General features: G+C 51.0%; 3 protein-coding genes across 3 annotated transcripts; 1 reads left to right on the plus strand and 2 right to left on the minus strand.

The window, feature by feature from the left end:
- Positions 1–860: 860 nt before the first annotated feature.
- On the minus strand, positions 861–4,967 carry PSV08DRAFT_6871 (fungal-specific transcription factor domain-containing protein). Its single transcript, XM_014227632.2, has 4 exons — positions 4,956–4,967; positions 4,568–4,893; positions 1,206–4,505; positions 861–1,154 (listed from the first exon to the last, which is right to left on the minus strand). The coding sequence occupies exons 2-4, from the start codon at positions 4,650–4,652 to the stop codon at positions 1,075–1,077; spliced, it is 3,465 nt and encodes a 1,154-aa protein (XP_014083107.1). The 5' UTR covers positions 4,653–4,893; positions 4,956–4,967; the 3' UTR covers positions 861–1,074.
- Positions 4,968–12,677: 7,710 nt separating this feature from the next.
- Positions 12,678–15,700, minus strand: PSV08DRAFT_183500 (clathrin adaptor complex small chain-domain-containing protein; the record flags this gene model as incomplete). The annotated part of the gene is made up of 4 exons (XM_014227630.2): positions 12,678–13,703; positions 15,165–15,439; positions 15,491–15,608; positions 15,662–15,700. Coding segments are annotated over 4 exons (1,458 nt in total), but the record flags the coding sequence as incomplete, so codon positions are not given.
- A 507-nt stretch (positions 15,701–16,207) lies between these two features.
- PSV08DRAFT_353605 (uncharacterized protein) lies at positions 16,208–17,204 on the plus strand (the record flags this gene model as incomplete). The annotated part of the gene is made up of 2 exons (XM_014227629.1): positions 16,208–16,230; positions 16,277–17,204. The coding sequence occupies 2 exons, from the start codon at positions 16,208–16,210 to the stop codon at positions 17,202–17,204; spliced, it is 951 nt and encodes a 316-aa protein (XP_014083104.1).
- Positions 17,205–20,240: the final 3,036 nt, after the last annotated feature.

Raw genomic sequence — 20,240 nt, forward strand, 5'->3', positions numbered from 1 at the left:
TCATCTGAGGTAAGTTTGTTAAAACGGTAGAGCTCAAACATTGTATGGTTCTTTAGGTAGAGATGATTCCTTAGTACAGAGAATACCCCAAAGTGTATTTGAAAAATCCTCAAGTCCGCAAAATCTACGGCGAATTTGTATTGATTTCTGACCAAAGCACCATAGTTTCATCTACTCTCTGATTATGATTAAGACAACATCTACCACAAGTTCAGTTTTCTTTTTCCAACCCGTGTAGCTAACCGAAGAGTCAGGTTGCGGTCTCCAACCGAAAGCTAGCATCATATGATGTTGTTCGCGAAAATTTACAACTGTGATTTAGCAAGAGGATGCCAAAGTCTTTGATGAGCGACTATTTGCTCAAATAGTTCATACTTCAAAGTAGCAGCAATGCTGTAAGAGAGAATATAAAAAGTTTCATTCAATTCGTGAATCAAGTCAATAGACTGCGTACATCCATAACACTTTTTTTGGGCCGTGAGTTCCCCATTTGCGCCAACCCACTCCGATAGCCCGGTTTCCTTACATAAATATAGTGAGCGAAGGAATATGTCGTAACATCGTCCCTTTCTTTCGAATATGCGCAGTAAATTGCCAATCTCATAAGAGATAGGTCTGCGGACCTGGCCGAGATTGCCTCATGCATGGAAACCTTTATACAAAAAAAAACCTAATACATAACCTGTGAGTTGTGAAAACGGAACGCTCTTGCATTCCTTCCAAACGCCTGCTGATAAAAAAAAAGAGACCAGTGCTTGTGATGGTCGAACATGACATCGAAAATAGGTTACCTTGACCTAGCTCGTCTGTACATCCGAGAAAATCCATGTCAAAAGCATATCTTCAAGTTTGGTGTTTTGTTTTAGTTGGCGAAGCTTTGAAGCGCTGCTGCCGAGCGCAAAGGATTAAAAATGTCGTAGAAGAAGACTTCGAGGATAAATGCTGGGGTCGCAAAGTAGTCCTCTGGTAGTCGATACACGTTATGCGGCAGAAATGCGAGGACGGTTAACAAGAATAGTCACCGAGAGGGTTCCGTGTCTTATGGTAGTATACAGGTTCGGTGAAAACTGGTATTTACTGAATGGTAGAGTTTTCTGCACGTTGGCTGATATGATGAGCGTGTGCTTCGAGAGCACGTGCTTGAATATGAGTGACTGCGACAACATTAGTGCTGGCGACAGACGCGGGTTCTGATATCTACTCACCAGGCCAGACAACTGACTTGGACAGCATATAGGCCGTCACCATCAGTAGCTTGGTACCATAGCCGCAATGTCCCAGGTTTGAAAGACCACCTAGCATCGACATATTGTTTGAGGAGATATCGTAGGCCAGCTTCATATCTGCGTGATGAAGAATGTCTGCAATCTTCTGTAAGAGCTTCACATCTTCCTCTTCGAGTAGCAAGATGGCTGGTACTTCTGAGAAGTTGACTTCATCTCTGCCCAATACTCCGAGATAGCGTCCGACACGGTCTTGAAGGGTTGCAACCCATTCGGCCAGGACCTGTGCGCAGTCGAATATGCATAATGCAGACGAGTTGGGCAATTCCCTGGCTGTGAAGTCGGCGAATGAGGAGTTTAGCTTATACGACATGGAGAGAGAGTCGGCGGCATAGAAGGCAGCCTTGCGCAGATGCCTCTCGCGTTTCGAAGAAGCACTGTTGGGAAGACCATTACCACTGTTTCCAGGGCTGATTTGGTCCTGCGAGCTCATTTGACCCGGAGAAGCCGTCTGACTTAGGTCCAGAGAAGAGGACCGTTCAGGTGAATCTTCCGTTTGACCTACAACATCGACACCTCTGGCCAATTCATTTGCCATGCCATCAAAGTCACGTTGCCACAGAAGCTCCTTTGCTCGACCAAGATTTACAAAAAGCCTCACATAGGCAAGGTCCAGCAGCGGTATGCAGTCAGCAGCCAAAGGCCCAAAGGGACTCTGTCGCTCGATGCTGTGGTTTGGATTGGCTCTCCAAGCAACTTGCCAAGCCTTGAGAGCAGGCTCGACTTGCGCATGCATAGCTTCTGTCTCATGGGCTTTCCACAAGCGACCGTTGTGTCTGTTCCTCGTCTCCCAAATGTAGACGTGCATCGCGTTTATCAGCACGTAGCAACCGAAAGTGCTCGGCCGAATATCGCTCTCAGAAAGGGTGTTGACAGTTTGGCCTCCTGAAAAGGTATTTGGGTAGGCATTGCGCATTCTTGAGGTTGATTGTCGTGTACTAGCTTCAAGGAGGTACGTCATTGCGGTAATGAAGGACAAGCCCCGGGTTTGCGCAAGCATCGGCCCTCCCATTGCTACCCACGCTTGAGCGTTGTCGACGGACCAGAGATCCTCTTCACAAGGCAGATCCAGATGGATCTCCGAATTCAGAATCCGAGGTGAGTGTGCGTATGCCGAAACAAGTAAGCTTGACATTGAAAAGATGGCAAAGTAGGTTCGCTTGCGCTCTTCAGCCTTCTTCCATTGTATCCATTGTGTGTGCTCATCTACGGTATCCTTTTGTTGATCAAGAGACGGATTCGAATCATCCGACATGTTGAAATCCCCATTGGTATTACTTGGGGGGCTGGGCATAGTCTGCTCTGGAGGAGTAGGCTTGTCCAAGCCTGCAGCTTTTGCTAGGCTCACGAGGGCGGCACAATGTGTGCTTGCGACCTCTGCAGCCTGTCGGTCGCCACAGTTGAGTCCAAAGATGAGATTGAGTAGCATGGCCTGGACCAGCCACAAGGGTGGTTTGTTGATGTTATCATTGGCAGCACTAGGTCCATTGACAGCGGACAGACCGGCTTTGCGGCGCTCGTCAAGATAGAAGAGAATCAGCTTCTTTGCTGCCTCGAACAAGTCTTTGGCTACGTTTTGCTCAAATTCGTATAGGGCTCCAATAGCGGACATTGCAAGAATTAAACAACCACCTCCCCCAACCATGGTGTCTTGGCTGAATGTGCCAGCAGTGCGGAGCTGATATGTATACGCTGGAGTATCGAAAGATAGTGTTGGAATGTGTAGGAAAGGCATATGTGGATGGAAGTATTGTATGTAGGCGTTCACATATCGCTGAATGTCGAAAGTACTGGGCAGTAGGCCAGCCAGATTTGAATGCTTGTTAGTCCCGTTTGAGGACAGAGGCGAGCTGATGGCTGGCTGGGAGAACCTTCGTTGAGGTATTTGGCCGTAGCCCATGGCTTGACTCAAGTTGTGCATCAAAGCTTGCCTTGTAGACTCTGTGATTGTTTCAGTGGAAAATGAGGAAACGGAGCTGTGCCCTGCGCTGCCATTGATAGAGGATGATGATATGCTGTTGGCATCAGAAGCGAATGTCATGGGCGTCTGAAAATACTGGTTCGGCATACCGGGTATTCCAGCTGAAGGGCTCATGGCCACTAGAGGGGGTGGTGTAGAGGTGTAGAAATCATTCTGAACACCCTGATCGCCAAGTTCCTGTGAGGTGCCAGTGTTCATCATGAGCTCAGGAAAGACCGGAGCCATGGCTTCGAGGGAGAAGGCTGTGGTGTCAATGCTCGTATGCGTCACCAGAGGATTGTGCCACATGGCTGCCGAGTTTGGCTGGCTGGAGCCATCTAGCATCATGTCATGGAAGGCACCTTGGCTCGCAGTACTTATCGCTGATGGCGATGAGCCATCCAGTGCCGACTCGTTTGCCCCCGAAAACATCATGGAGTTGTCCATACCCATGCCCCAGCCAAAATCGTCCTCCTCGATCGGGTTGTTCCCAGCAAACGGGTTTGCAAATCGTTTGAAGGGCGACGCGGGGATTCCGACGCTGGCGTTGAAGTGATGCAACTGGTTGGGGTTAATGGTAGAGGTCGATGTTCCAAAGAATTTTTCAAGTTCACGGTCATCAGGTCCAGCCATGCCCGGGATGGGAGCTGTGCGAAGGCCTCCGCCCATGCCAAATCCAACATGGGTGTCCAGTCTCGGCAGGGGCTGAGCTTGTCCGTGGTTGCCCATGGACGTGGACATGCCCCGGTAGTCAAACTGACTGATACCAGAAAGACTTGAGTGATGTGAGTGACCAGGAACACCTCCCCTGTTTACTGGCACCGAAGATGCGAGGAAGCTGCTGAATGAGTTGGGATCGATGTGACTGATGGTATTGGCGCGCGGCCTCATGGTCTTGGCGACGGCGCCACCAGCGTTGCTCGATACCGAGTTTTTGCGTACTCGGGCAGTGGCGTTGGATGGAAGGCCTGTTGTGCTTTCTCTACGTCCAGTGCGGGGGCGGGCAGAAGTCGCGCCCTGCTGGTGGAGCTTTTGCTGGTGGCGCAGGAGCAGGTCGCGCCGTGCAAAGCATCTTGTGCATTGCGGGCACTCGAATGGCTTTTCTTTTGTATGTGATCGCTCGTGTCTCTTCAAATGTTCTAGTCGCGCAAAAGAACGCGTGCATGTTGTGCAGATGTGAGGCCGGGGCTTGTCGTTCTTGGGTGGAGGAAACGAGTGGACGGTGGGCGGAGAGGCTTCGGGTTTAACGGTGGATGTGGAGGCTGTAGTTGGCAGTTGTGGTTAGCTGTCCGCGGTATAGGGTTTGTATACGTCTTGTACTAACAATTACTGCTGCTGCCAGAGCTATTGGAGTCGTCGCTCGGCGTGTTCGTGGGGCCCGGCAGGCTCGTGCTCTCAACGTTGGTCATGGTCGTTCCGTGTATGGGGCTGGTACGACCGAGCAACACAATGGCTCGCCACAGCACAGCTGTTTCGGCAAGCTTAAGGGTAGGCAGTTAGTACGCTGAGTAGACCAGTCCCAACTCAACGTGTCTCAAAGCCAAGTTTGAGTGCAAATACAACGGTGACCGAAGCTGAGTGGAGCTTGTGGAGCTCGTGTGGGCGGCACAGTCGCCGACTAACTAGACTGACAGCTTGCAAGCACGGCGGCTGCAAGTAGGCAGGAAGATCAGCAGACAGTACAGAAAGGCAATGGAGCAGATGCAAGGTACCTCGACAGGCTTCCGGTAGGACACGGAATGTGGACGAGCTGCTTGGAGCTCTGAGACACAAAGGAGAAGAGGACGAGTGATGGCAGGAAGCCAGTTGGAAAGTTGAGTGATGCCGGGATAGGATTGGAGCTTAGGAACAGCGATATTCGCGGACAGCCAAGGCCAATTGCTAGAAGAGGAGAGAGAGAGAAAGAAGACGGTCGACGATGGTGGGGGGGGGAAAGGGAAGAGTGATTGGAGCAACGGGGGCGCAAGCAGAGCAAGGCTAAGTTGGCCGAAAAGAAGATGCAAGGAGGCGATGGGTTGGCTGGAGCTTGGCCGGTCCGTACATAGGTCGGCTGTAGAGGAATAACGCCGCTGGACGTGGTGGTGTGAGTTGAGGGCGGTGCGGTGGAGGGCGGCGCTGGCAAGGGACAGTAGGCGAGTGGTAGCAGGCAGCGCACGAGGGTCCAGCGTTGATGTAAGGGTGCGTGAGTGAGTGAGCGGACTCGCAGAGGACAGAGGGCTGGAGGGCGCGCAGGCGGGTTTGTGCTGGTAGGGCCCAAGAGGCTAGATTACAACGCAGACACAAGCTTGGGACCCGACGAGAGCAATTGGGCGAGCTGGGGGCGATTGGCCGGGCACGGGTGACAGGTAGAGGCGCCGAGTCTGGGGAATTGAGCACAGGCCAGCGTTCGTGGGACGGGGGGGTGCAAGGGTTGTGGACGAGGGAGAAACGAAGGCGAGGAGCAAGAAGGGACAGCAGGCCGTGCAATGTCACTTGGGAGGGCTGGAAGCTATGGGCGGCGGCAGCAACGAGGCAGGCGGCATTATAGTACAGTAGGCCGTGGTAAGCAGAAGCGCAGAGGATACGGCGCGCGCAGGCTAAGCGGGCAGCGTGCTCTGCCACTGGCCAGCAAAGCCAGGAGGTCGTTGGACGGGCCCTGCAAGCATCAGGGCTCCTACGTACATACAGTACAGTACATATGCAGTGGATCCCCCAGCAAACGGCGTTTCTGCCGCAGGGGCCTGGTCCGGAGTGCCTCCGCCGCCCACTCGTACAGCCTCCTGCTGTCTCCTGCCGGCCTCGATGGGCAGTGATGTGCGGGTGCGATCGGCAGCACGGCCTTGACAAGTCGCCTTTTGGCCTGCCGCTTGGCACCACCGCCATGCATGGCCTGCGCCGCGGGTCGTCCACTGCTGCGGGCTCGGTTCGGATGTATGTATTCGATATGTACCTACTTGCTCCAAGTATGTATGTATGTGTGTACGCATGTACGCATCCCGCTGGAAACATACATCCATGTGCGTATATATGTATGTATATAGGTACTGCAAGTATGTACATGGCGTAATCTAAGGAGCATGTATGTATGTATACATGTATGGATGTATGTATCGCCGTGGAGCGTGTGCCCTCGCTCGGTTTCATCTCGCCTGCGACGAGAATAAATTGGCCGCGTCCTACAAGAGGCCGGCGGCATATTGCCCATGTCCTCGTGTACATGTGTCCAAGTAAGCAGTGTAGCAGCATCGGTCGCGGAGGCCAGCCAGACGACGCTGCTGCTGGGAGTTGCCTGCGGGCCAAAAACCGATGCTGAGATGCGGGTTTCAAGAGCCTGTCGGCGAGCCAGGCGGGCGACGGGTCTTGCATATACGCGGCCCACGTCTCTGCTGCCGTCCAGCGGCTAGCCATGGCGGCGGGCAGCGACCTGACAGCGCGCTACGCTGGGCGACGGCAGCGCTCTCGACCTGGGTGTGTGCAATACGGACAGCCGCGTAGGCTGACATCGGTGAGACGTGGCTGCGACTGCGAACGTGGCTGCGACTGCGACTGCGACTGCGACTACGACTCCCGCACTCTTCCCCAGGAATTCGAGGTCAAGCCTGCAGCGCTCGGACGGCGGCAGCGATGCGCACTAGCCGGATGCGGCAACATCTGGGGTAAAGTGACCGCTAGCGCCGCCACTAGGCTGTCGCATGGGTCCCATGGGCCGCCTGAACGTCCGGCCACTCATGGCGCCGCATGACCACGGCCTGCACGCTCTCACTCGCTGCCGCCCGCCCTCCCTCTGCCACGGCCTGCCCCCATTACGCGGGCATGCCTCTGCACCTGACCTTGGGCTGGCCCGGACCCTGACATGCCCCATCGCGCCCGGCTCCTGTCCTGTGTGTGTGTGTGTGTGTGTGTGTGTGTGTGTGTGTGTGGGTGTGTGTGTGCAGGCCAATGTACTGACGCTTCCAACCTACCTACATCCATACCGTACATGTGCACATGGTACATGTCTGCTCTCCCTCCGCTGCCTTGCGCATGACGGCATCCTGCTGCTGCGCCTGCCCTAGCCTCGCTTTGGCCCCATGCCGAAGCTCCAGTCCCGGGCTGCCATGTCGCCGTTGCAATTCACGCTCGTCGATGCTGCAGAGCCCTGCCCGGCCGAGCCCTCTGACGTTGCAGTGGCAATCGACAAAGGCCTCGCTCGTGGCAGATCTGCACCCGACAGCGCCCTGGTGGAGCTGTCCGACAGCCCGTCGCGAAGCCATTTACGTCAATCGAAGGATTGTAGAAGAAACAAGCCTGGCGGAGCGTGAACTGCTGCATGCGCAAGCAATGCCAGCCTTGTCCAGCGTCGAATGCGGATCGTCGCTAGCCGTCCGCAACCACGTGATCTTCCGCTGCTGACTCCACATGCCACTCGATCCACACACACATCCTTTCCCAAGTACTTATGTACTTACTAGGCACTACACAGCATCCCTCCCTGCGCCTCCTTGCTTGCACGCCCCCAGCCTCCATCCACAATTTACCTCTCTAGCCATATCCTGAGCGAGCTTGCAGGACGCAAAGTCCACTGGCCCACACAACACCCTGGCAACAACAATGCAACTTGGTTCGCCTAAGCAGAGTGATACCATTGCAGCCACACTAATGACCGCCCAACCATTGGTCCGGCAACAGCCCCCCCATCACGTGATACATCCTGTTCATACTGGCCTCGATGTGTATCGCATCGCCCTCCCTGCCATGTTTGCATCCACCAATCCAATAGCGCCTCCCCACTGCTCTTGTCGTTTTCGCTGCTGTTGCATTGCGACCATACCGTGTTCCACTGCACGCATACAAATGACGTGCCTCTCTTGTGAAACACTCGGGACCTCTACTTACAGCACCGCTCGCAGATATGATGTCGACCGACATGCCAGTACGTGCAGCTACTTGATGACGAACGCCTGCTTCCTTCACCCTGCTGTCCAACGGCTGGCCGGGTAGCTGTATGGAGCAATCCCGATGCACTTCCCCAGACGCTTTGCCGCTCGCGCTGGATCTAGAGGTATGCGAACCGCCACGACTTGCGCCATCCAGCTCCGCCTATCATGCTATTGAACGCAGGGAAGTGTGAGGCGTTACGTGCAGGCGCAGCAAGGCGCAGCAAGGCGCAGGTTGCTGTTCGGAGCAACAGGAGCGAAATCCGGCTTCCTAGGACAACAAGCATAACCCGTTGGACAACGTACATACACGTTAGCACGAATACCAAGCTTGTCGCTGTACACACTGTCGACATATCGCTCTTGCTCTCTCTGCACCCGCTGCATAGTAGAGTGCATCCACCCCGTAGTGGCAACCATCTCATCCGGCTATATTCAAGCAGAGGACAATGGCCCGCAATGGCAGCAAACTGGAAACTGCAGCCGCCAGTCCACCTCCACAACAGCCATCTGGACCTCAGTGTTAAGAGCCCAAATATAACGCACAAGATGCTGACGCCGAGCACCCGACACGCTGCACAAGCACCAGGATAGCTAGATCTGGTGAATATTGACGCGCCAATGAAGCTAAGCCAAGGTGCAGTAGTCTGCGTCTCACGTGCATGCCAGGTGCGTACCTCGCCGCCTCCAATTACGACCCACTACTGCTACGTAACTGGAGCTCCCCAACTCTTTGAAGCTGTTGGAGCATGTTTGACAAGTCATTCCCGTTTCTTCCTGCCGTGCTTGCCACATCGCAACGAGTCAGCACCATCACCACATTGCGCCACGCAAACCGTTGCGGATAGCAGCTGATCTTCAGTCCGTTGGCGGCACTTGTTAACCCTCCAGCAAAACCCTAGACAATAGAGCTCTACCGCTTACCCTATGGTTGCTATTCTCCGATAGGTTGAAACAGCTCCCTATCTTCCGCGTGAGCCGGTTCATGTAACTTGGCTTAAGTCCGGAAGGCTGCGGTACTTGTCACATTTCTTTTTTTGGATTAGCTGCCGGGCTTGCAATCACCCGGGTCCGAGATAGGGTTCACGGTACCAAACATTGGGTGGGAAAATCATCACTTAGCACGTTTTCCTTGGCTTGTCATCTCCATCGGGGCTTTTGCCTAGAATCCAGGCACATCGGTAATTGCCTCTTTTTTGATACACACGCTCGGCTCGGTAATGAAGACCAGGTCCCATGGTTTCACAACAGCGTGACTAGCTGTCATGAGTAAAGAAATTGTCACTGTGCAAGGAAAAGAAGAGAGAAGAACAAAACAAAAAACCACTACTACTGGTACTTGAACCGTCTCTGCGGCTTAGCTAACCTGCAGAAAAAGTCCTTTTGTTTTGTTTTTCTCTTCAACACGCTATTGGTCATAGTATACTATAGCCGCTTCCAGTTCACGGACCCCATTCACCGTAGCATTTCTACAACGGCTGAATGTCGCCCTTGGAGCCCTTCCGTTCTCGAAGGCCCACACTCCATCCTTACAATATTTTTTTTTTTTTACTTTTCAACCAAGGCGGCGGCGTACGGGAACATCGGTGCTAACCTGCAGACCCAACAAAGCAATGCTACCATTGTCGGCAGAAGCCCCGTTGGCTCCTACACGCGCCACCTCCCTCCACCATGGGAGATCTCCACTACAAGGTACCCACTCAATCTATACTAGGAAGAGACAAATCCACGGCTCAACAGCGGCAGATGGCCACGTACTAACCGTTTCCCGAGGATCCCTAGCCATGTGGGCCTGTTTCTGAAGTGTGGGTTTTTTTCTGCTTGCGGTTATGCTCAGCCCTTTTTGTTTTGGCCCTTGATACTGTTGAATGACCGTCCTACACCCGGCGCCCAACGTGTCACGGCTCCATTTTTCCAACAACTCGTCTCGCCACGCCTTTTTCCTGTATCTGCCCCGTGTTTCTACGGCCGATAAGCAGTGGCAATAATCATACTGTTTTTTTTTTCTATTAGCAAACAAGAATGAAGAAGACCTCGAGTGCGAATGACGTCTTCTAACCAAGCCGGTCTTACTACTAAGCCCACTCAGCAACCGCAGTCCGCAGTCCCCTTGCCGCCATGCCATACACAAAAAACGCTTCTCTTGGCGAACCGCCACGAGGTTACGTATGTCGGCTGACGTAAACACCTCTTTTTTTTCCTTGCCTTCGCAGTCGTCCTTCATTCGGCAACAGCCCCGGCATGGAGGCTAAACGAAAGCAAGTAAGAGTTCAAGACATAATTTGAACGGCAAGTAAACACCCTCGCTTGCAAGCAACCGTTTTATGTTTTTACTATTATCATTTCGGACCAACTAAGCCCTGTTTTTTTTTGGTCGTATCGACCATATGACAGGGGGCTTGTATCGAGATGATTGCTACTAGTTTTTAGTTAGTTACCGTTAAAGAGAAAGGTCAGCGGTGCAAAACACCTGCTTACGTTACAGGGGGGTTTTTTTTTTGGGTGACCGGGCGGCGACACCCCGATTTCTGCCATTCGCTCCATCATCATCATCATCAGCCTCATGAATTCCCCTTTCCCTCAGTTGTTGTGCCACACCACCGGGTTTTGGCAATCTGGACAAAGAATCACAGGTGGCCTTCCCCCTCCCCGGTTTCTTTCCAACGTAGCAAGCGCGGGTGGATATCACATGGAAAATGGAGTCAAAAGATCAAACAAAGAGAAACTATATTCATCGGTTCACGGCGGGTCCCCTAATTCCGTATGCGTGATTTTTTTTTCCCCAGCTTTCTTCTTTCTCTTCCATCGAGATGCTGTGAGATTGATGATGCAGGGAGTAGGTGGCCAGACGGAAAGGTGAGACTGCGGTGGTACTTTTTTTTTGGCTTGAGGAACAGGGGTGTGGGGGGGTTGGGAGGAATGAGGGCACGAGAGGGAGACCAGGGAAGCGAGGGGACTATCTCACGGATGTGGCTTTGTCTAGCTTCCACCTTGGAAAAAAACGCTTATACGCGAGGGGGTGGGAACATTCCGTTTAAGTAGATGTAAGATGAGTTGATGTTGGAGTGATTTGCTGGTTCGGAATCTGGTTGGGGGGGGGGGGGGGGGGGCTGTGGATGTTATTCACAGTGTTCTCGCGATGATGATCTCGGGTAGATAGGGAAGGGGGAAGCTGGTGATGATTTGACATTACGTGTGTATTCTTTTGGTCCTAGCGTTCTAAATCTTGGGGTTATTTCAAAGGAAGATATTGGAGATTCTTATCGTGATGTTCTGGATAGACATAGATATGGGTAACAGTGAAAGACGAACATGTTTTTAGAAGGGAGATGAGATTTAAAATCTTTGTGTTACGACAGCATCCCATAATTCTCCAAAAGAAAAAAATCCAGTCAATTGATTGTCGATAATGTGTTCTTCAGAGATCACAACAGGGCTTGGGAGGATCGATTCTCTGTATCTCTTTCTTTTTTTTCACAAATAACTTCAGACTTCTTGATCAAAAGATAACGTCATCCTAGTTTTTGTTCAACAGAAGAGAAGAAAGGAAGGAAATATGGATAGGTACACGATTAAATTATAAATGAAAATCCTAGATACAACATGGGAGATTGGACGGTGGAAATCCATATATGTGAACATCGTGCATTCTAATCCATAACCGTGACGAAATCCAATCGCCTTTACATCTGCTAGTTGGATATCGAGACCGTGTAAACAGTAGGAAAATATGATTGTTTCGAGTAGTCGATCACTAAACGCTGGCATGCCAACCGTAGTAATTCCAACAGTCTAACAAAGGGCAACGCACATTGTCTTGATTCATAAGAAGTGGCATTAAATTGCAGTTAGTACGTATCCTCATGAAAACACATGCCACATGCTGCGTCAACAAAAAGGCTTCCTGCAACTAAGACCACACGTTGATTTGAGACTTGCAATAACAGTATCAGTATCACATTTCCGTATACATAAACTAAACAAAGACACAGTTTCCCTTACACGCCGTCATCCCAGTCATATCCATCGTCACACATAAACATCTCCCTCCATCCCTCCCACCCTGAATCCACCCCCATCCATTACGCAGAAACTCATTGCGCACAACCAAACATTGAGAGAAGAAAGAAAAGAAGCCTAACAAGTACATAGAAAGCAGGACGAAAAAAATGACAAACTAAAAAAAAGGGAATGGGGTATCTCAAGGCTCAGACGAATTATGCAGACTGGAAGAAAAAAGGCATTTGAAACGCGTCGCTCGCACCGAGCGTAAAAGCCCTTGTTGTCAGTTCTCATGGGTTCGTCTTCTCACGAGCCGGTGAAGAGATGGGTGAAAAACGCAAAGGAAACGAGAAACGAACAAACAGAAAACATTGGAGACCTTTACTCAAAGAGTAAAGACACCAACAGTGCTGTGAGAAGAAAAAAGGAGAGGCCAAAAGGAAATAGTGAGGCTATTCCGACATGTTGAGTGCCGGTTAGTCATCGCTACTTGACCTTCTCGAGCTGGCAAATGTGGTGGAGTGGATAATGGGCATCTCAGAGCTCCATCCTCTCCACAACACCCTCACTCATTGTCCGTACTTTGCTCACGGTCCTCTCCCTGCCAACGAGTGATTCAACGTCGCTGTCTCCCTCGCTCTCATAGTAGTAGTCGGCATCCATGCTCATTTCTCTCGCAGGGATGTATTGCTCCTCTTCAGCATCGACGACCTCGCCCGGGTGATCAATCACCATGTTGTCGAGCTCATCGCTATCGCCATACGCCTCGAGTCCCTTTTTAGCACGAGCTCCCAGCCAGTACTCGGCACGCTTCCTGCTGCCCGCATTGGCTGAAGATTCGTATTTGGATGCTTTGAACTTGGACATGAGCGACATGGCGACACTAGGCGAGTTGGAGAGTGCCGATACACCACGTAGGTAAAAGTAGGCGACTCGCTTGCGCTCCTTGTTGTAGAGGAAGAAGTGATGACTCCAGATTGCACCATCATCGGCAAAAGGATCATCTGACGGCTCCCAGGCATAGTATTCGCAACTCGACATATCCATCTCGCTGTCAACGAGCTGCCATGAGCGGGGGCTCCATATCGGCGAGCCGAGCGGGGTGACGGCGCCTGCGGGGAGCCCGGCCGAATACACCTGGGGCCGCAGGTAGTACATGGTCGTATCGATTTTGTGCATGAAACTGTGCATGGTTTCGCGGCGGAACTCGTCGGGGTTCAGTGTGTTTGCAAAGTCGTAGTCAATGTGTGTCGCATTGAGCGTTGCAATAAGATAGGCAAAGGTGTGACGGTTTGCGGCCTCGCTGAAGGTGCCAAAAGGGGTATCTCTGGAAATGTCGAGTTGGTCAGCGAATTGCGCAGCGGACTGCTCTGACAGCCCCGCAACCGCTGATAGCAGGTCCTTGTGTCGCTCTTCCAGCGTCTTCTCAATGCGCTTGTATAATTTCTTGTCACTCCCAGCTGCCTTTACAGTCCATAGATCGCATCCGCCAATGATGGCGGTATCTTGGGTGTCGAAGTTGAGGGCAAGATTGACCTCGTGGAGGGCGCACAGGTCGAGGTACTGCGTCACCGGATCAGCTACATCATCACCACCACCATCACCGGAGTCTTGTCGCATCAACTACCCACCTTCATCGTGCCAATTCCGGGTTATTTTCAATCAGAACGTATGTGGATGTAATTTCCGAGTTGGTTTTTGATGTCGAGAGGAGGATAGGGGTTCAGCGCGCAGTGGCTGCTGGTTGCGGGCGGTGGTGTGTTCGGGAGGGATGGCCTGCGCGAACCGATACAACGAGTAGACACGACTCTAGGCTGGCTGCAGAGAGGAGAGAGTACTGTTGTTCGGCCAGACAGTCATCTAGCAGGCGGTGGACATGTGTATAGCGTGAGCGGAACTGTGGTGTGAGGTGTCGCTGTTACAACGTGGTCGCGATTGCGGAGACAGCGGTGATCAGCTTGGCGGTGTCGCCGAGCTAACAAGGGCATGTGTGTCGGGTTAACATTCCTGATTGGTTCATACAAGCCCAGGTCCTCAACCAACAACAGCGGCTGATAAGACCAGATGGGTAACTGGTGAGAGGCGACTGGTGTTGAGCGCCAATGTCAGTTGGGTGCCGGCAATGCGCAATGTTGCGCGAGTACGTAATGTGTCATCTGAAGTCGAACGAGCATGTGAACTAGGACAGGTCAATTGCCTGGTAAAAGAACCCCACTGGGTTCGGCAATGTGTCATTTCATATGTGCCTGGCAGGGTTCTGGGTAAAAGGACCAGGAATTGATCCGAACCGACTGCTGTCACAAGGTGCAGATGCGCAATTGGTAGCCAGATAGGGACAATGTCTGTTGCTAGGTGGTTAGGTTTAGTGAAGCAACAAGAAAAGGATAACAGAAGAGAACGAGCAACAATGCCAAGGGCAGAAGTCTCGATGGCATGATGTATGATCACGTTCGAGCTCAGTAAACCACTTGTGTAAGACCTAGCTGTGTCGAGCAAAGCCCGCCAGTCGGACGTGTTTGATTGTAGTAGATAGAGTACAGCCACCGCCATCCGCTCTACAAGGCAGGATGGCAGGTGGTGCGTTCTCCAATAACCCGACTCCCCGCGCCGTGTGGTATCGTATCGCCGTAACGCCTGTCCTTGAAGTGTGTCTGTGGCATGAACCGTGTCGTTGCCGTATTCCCAAACAAAGCCCCACCATTTTCCCGATGATTGACGCCGTGAATCAAGGTCCTGTACGCGAATGTACATCTGGCCTCTCACATGATGCCCTGCTCGCGGAGCCGGTCTCTGAAGGTTTCGGCACTGACAACATCATCCTGGAGGCCGAAGGCACGGTCAGTGAGGGCTAATGGGACGAGGCAGGAACAGCAGCCAGGCCGAGTGTATGTGATTCAATGTTCCGTAGACGGCTTTACATGATCTTGGTAACAATGTCGTCCTCAGTCTGGACGACAGGCGCGTCAGCCAGGCGGCGCTCTGGGTGTAGCGAAGCGGACCGGAGACGCATCACACTTCACTCACCTCCATGTCCTCGAGGCTGTCTTGCTGTCCTATACACCGCAGTACGTTCTTCTTGCTGCTCTCCTGCATCTCGCCGGCAAGCAGGAGCTCGTCGAGAATGAAGTAAGCCTTTTGGAAGTTGAAAATGATGTCAAGCTCGCAGACGTTGCCATAGTACTTGTCCATCTGCTCGACATAGCGATGGACGATTTCGAGCGTAATCAGCTCATTGTCGGTCGCGTCGCATCCGGCGATGAAGAAGAGCGAGGCGTAGCGGCGGTAGACGACCTTTGTATCTGCATGCTTGTGAGTCGAGCAAAGACACTATCTTCCAGGGGCATACTGACCCTTATACTCGAGAAAGTTGCACATGCGGGTGCGGCGGGCAAGGACAAGCTGCGAGACGTCCTTGACTATCTTTGCCTTTTCCTTGGGTGCCAGCGTGGTGAACCATTTGGCTAGACGCTACGTAGGAGCATCAGCAGGGGGAGCTTTGCATTCTGGGGTGGGGGACCAACCACTTTGCCCTGCCGCGAGAGCAGAATGAGATATCTAAATGGATTGTCAGTTAATGCACTGCATATAACAAGAGTGTGTAGGCGTTATCATACTTGATTGTCATGATGTCGTGTGAGGTGGAGAGGAGTGGCTACTGTAGTAGTGCCGTGGCCTGGGAAAGGTGCAACTTGGGCGATCGGCGGTCACAGGCCAGCCCCGCGACTCTTGAGACGTCAATGCGCCCTCGACCATATTCCCCACCGCTGCTTTCGCCTCAAGACCGACATACAGACACGCATATTATGAACTTGATGCGCCAATAGTCTTGTCGCATACATCAAATCGCCCTCCTCATATCTTCCTCGTCTTCGCTGTTCTAGTCAACCGCGCTATAGCGTCCTAGGCGCAACCTTTTTTGAAACACGCCCCACTGGCTGACAAACATTGAGCGCATTGCAACCTTCCCTCTAAGGCCCTTCTAACCATATACCACCACAAAATCCGGGGAAGAGACTTAAATATACCATCTTCTTCACCAAGAAACCTGCACCCTACAAACAGCAGCCATGAAGCTCATACTCTCGACCTCGTACGACCGCCCCATATTTGTCTACTGTCAAATCTAACAACACCAGGAATATCATGTCTGGCGGACCGTCCGTCATACGACGTCCACTATTCGAAAAGTCAAACACTGAGCTCACATCCTCGCTGCGCGCAAACTTCTCCGCCCACCAATCCTCCCCACCACCCTCAAAACCAAACCACCGCACATGGACGACCGCGACCGACTCCGCGCTATACGTACCCACACATACCCCCTCGCCGCTGACTGAGCCCCGAGAGTCCTACGACATTACAGTCAAACTGTTCTACCTCCCAAACATACCTGCCGATCGACGCTGCGCTCAAACAAGGGAAGCCATAGAACTCGTCCTCAAGGAGCTAGGAACATCCTCAATAGACCTCTTAATCGTCAGCTTCCCAGGCATATCCTTTGACGCCGATGACGAAGAATCCGACTTTGAAGACGACGACCCTCCTTCTCCTCCTTCCGCAGCCCAATCTACATCTGAAAACACCGCCGGTGATTGTCTAGACGCCGGTGTACCCCCAGAGGATCTCGAGACTATGATAAAAACATGGCACGCGCTCGAGAAACTGCAGTCAGAGGGCCTCGTCTCGAAACTCGGCATTGCGGAATTCGGTGTCGCGCGCCTGACACGCTTCCTTGAACGCACGAATGTTAAACCGAGTGTCAATCAGATCAATGTGAGGGATTGCTGTGTTGTGCCCAAGCCACTTATCTTGTATGCGAAACAGCAGCAGATTGAGTTGCTGACACATAACGACTGCACGAATATCCTGCCAAGGGGAACGCTCAGGCAGATACTGGGTGCCGGTGAAAACGGCTCTGGTGTCTTAGCCGGCGAAGGAAATGAGGAGGGATTGAAAGGGGATGTGGAACCGCAATGGGTAGTCAAGTATACAGCTGTGGTAAAGGATAGAGGTGTAGTGGAGAATAAGGGATACTTTGCTGTTGCAGAGTTACGGGATGCATAGGCTTGGTGTAGTATGTATGTAAATATTAAGTATGTATATGATTTGACGTATTTATTGAAAGTTTATGATATACAGACACTGTCTATTCAGCGTTTCATTTACAGTCTTTCTTCCCGAGATCCAACTACCTTCTTCTTCTAAGCCCCACTGAAAATACCACATCCCTTACAATTCAATCCCTTTCCCCCATTACCCAGGTTCGAGGAGACTAGATTTCCTCCGCATACACTGCAATTCAGTCCCTTGTTCTTGTCCTTTTGGTCCTTGGACATGCTGGAAAGATTTTCTTGGGTTTGGAGGTATTCCGAGTGCGACTTTATGGGTATGGTTGAAATGAATGTGACCGAGTGAGAGAAATGATATGTAGAGGTGATGATATTGGAAGTAGGGATGGTGATTTGCAAGGAGAAGAAATGAGCGAGATGAGGGCTTCTTATGTAGTTATGAAAATGAATAGGGGATCATTATAAAAGTTCAATCCATGTTTTGAATGTGTACTACGAGAAGTGAAGAATTAGAATACATTGATTATATTGCTACTCTAACATTCACAGCTTCGTGAGATTGTGCTTTTAGTGATGAATTCAGTATGCTATTACTTTTTTTTACAAATAGAAATTGTTCTTGTGGTGATGTAGCACTACAACATGGGTATATGTGATGTGGGGTATACCATTATGTGTATTTAGATATCCTTCACACTAGCCTTTAACGTCAATCGCCGTTTACTGAAGCGATAATTGAAGAACATTCGCAGTTTCCAACACTGATGGTGCCGATCAACCCCCTACTCACCAGCACCATTTATATTCCATTTCTTGCACCCTGTAGTGTCTAGTTAACAGCAAAAGGTGTTGCTTGCGGATGAAATGATTGTTTGAACCTGTAATCATATAACAAATATCATTCTATTACTAAAGTAGTTAAGTGGAACAGGTTACATGTCAACGCTACATACGGGCTGAAATTGTGATCTCTGGTATCACTGTTGGACGACAGCCACCGACTGGTATCGCCTAGCAAAAGAGTAATCCAATCATCTCCCACAAGCGAAAACATCTCAACCACTGAGATACCATTTTCAAATACGCGCCAGAGACCAATATCCACATCCCGGGCTAGGATCACATCTCTTTCATCTCCGCATACTCAGAACACGTCAGTTTCTGTACAACAACCTCCTCTCGCATAATTAATAGCTTGGATATCTGGCTTACAGAAAGGTAGTGATTCGAATTTCTATACTGATAGCGGATGCTAGCAGCTCCTCTGCTAAGCGGACATGCATCTCATGTAGACAGGTGATGATGGTTACGACAAGGGATCTGGACATGACATGAGTCCGCGCACCGCAGATATCGCACTGAGATTGCAAGAAAAGGACAATCGAAGCACATTGTAACGGCATATGCAAAGTGTATAACATCCGTATAGCTCCTCTGTATCTGTTATTTCATCCGAGCCGTGTTGCCCAAGCCAATTCGCCCGAGCCGTCCCTATGAACTACCTCGTACGAGCTGTTCCTTATAAATCATCTGAGTCATGCCAACAAACCAAGTGGTGCATAGTTCAGCCATCACATTCAATAATCTAGTCATTCACATCATGCCAATACGAGGTTGCACATAAAACGCTGTTGATAACACGCATTATTTTGAGGAGATGGTTTCTTCAAAGAGTACACTGATTACATGGAAATGATGACACACTTACGTTTATCAAGACTGCGTGTTGAAATCGTACCAGAATTGCTGCGCATAATCGCTTATTGGTCGGAAAACTTACTCTGCCGTACGGAGTGTTTGTACTTTCTCACTATCAAAGTCAAAAGCCCCATGGCATTGGGTATACTCTTTGACGGTTGTCAAAGCTGGGCATCATCTTGGTATCTTGGGCGTTCTTCTAAGCGACATGGTAGTGCCGTATCTGCCAATCTTACTGACTGCTGATCTTCGGACTGTAAGTACGGTAGCAATGTCGGCCTTGTCACTGGCACCCAATGCAATCAAACGATCACCATCTTTGGTTACCATATACATCAATAGCCTCGAGGTGTTCAAGATTGCAAAACTCTCTTAGTAAATTCCGATCTAGACCATACGATTGTCGTTGCGGATAGACTAGACTACGCAAGCGAGTACTTTGTATCTACTCCACATACACGATTACGTGAGATACGAAAGAAAATTACCCACCACACCAAAGTCCAAAACCCAATGCCCTGAAACTCAGTGCCTGAAACTCAAACCTCAAAAAATAGAGGCAAGGTAAAAATAACCACGGCAAAGCAAACACTGCTTGCTTTTCCTATTACTTGGCCTCATCGTGATGCTCACACACATCCCTTCACCACGTGCATAAGCTTAAAACTCTAATGCTACGACCAAGTTATGATGATTACACGTACACTAGCCCCGAGGAGCGCATATTTTGCACCGATCGATTATGCAAACCCACCCACGCACCACCCACTTCGTCATCGCCGACGTCGTCGTCTCAGCCCAACTCGTACGTAAGCGAGATCAACGGCTCGTACCGACAACTTATAGCATCAGCCCAAACTCACGCACGCACATACACACACACGTAAGGAATAGTGTGTAAGCCTCAGCCTCAATCCACACACACACACACCACTTTCCTGAAACATATAACCACGTTCGGTTCAGGCCAACATCCCCACCCCCAATACAGTAAGATCCTACCCGCGACTTTGGGTGCGGAAGCTCGCGGTACGAAGGAATACGACTAGTTTCGAACCTTTTTTTTCTTTTCCTTCTTCCCTTCTATCGTAAAACGCCGCTGACATACGGCACATCTGGTATCTTGAATCTGCCGTTTACGTCCCCCCCTTGTCCCCGTCTTCCCAGCAAACGGGGGCCGGGCAAACGTACGTAAGAAGAAGAAAAAAGAACACGAAAACGAAGGAGAGGAGGTTGGGAAATTCAACTTCTAATTCGCAAAAAAACACAATCACGGAATAATATTCTCTGTGGAAGGTTGTGCGCGTGCGCACTACTTCCCCCTTAGTACACC

This window comes from Bipolaris maydis, assembly GCF_028858645.1.
Source record: "Bipolaris maydis strain C4 unplaced genomic scaffold PSV08scaffold_10, whole genome shotgun sequence".
NCBI lineage: Eukaryota > Fungi > Ascomycota > Dothideomycetes > Pleosporales > Pleosporaceae > Bipolaris > Bipolaris maydis.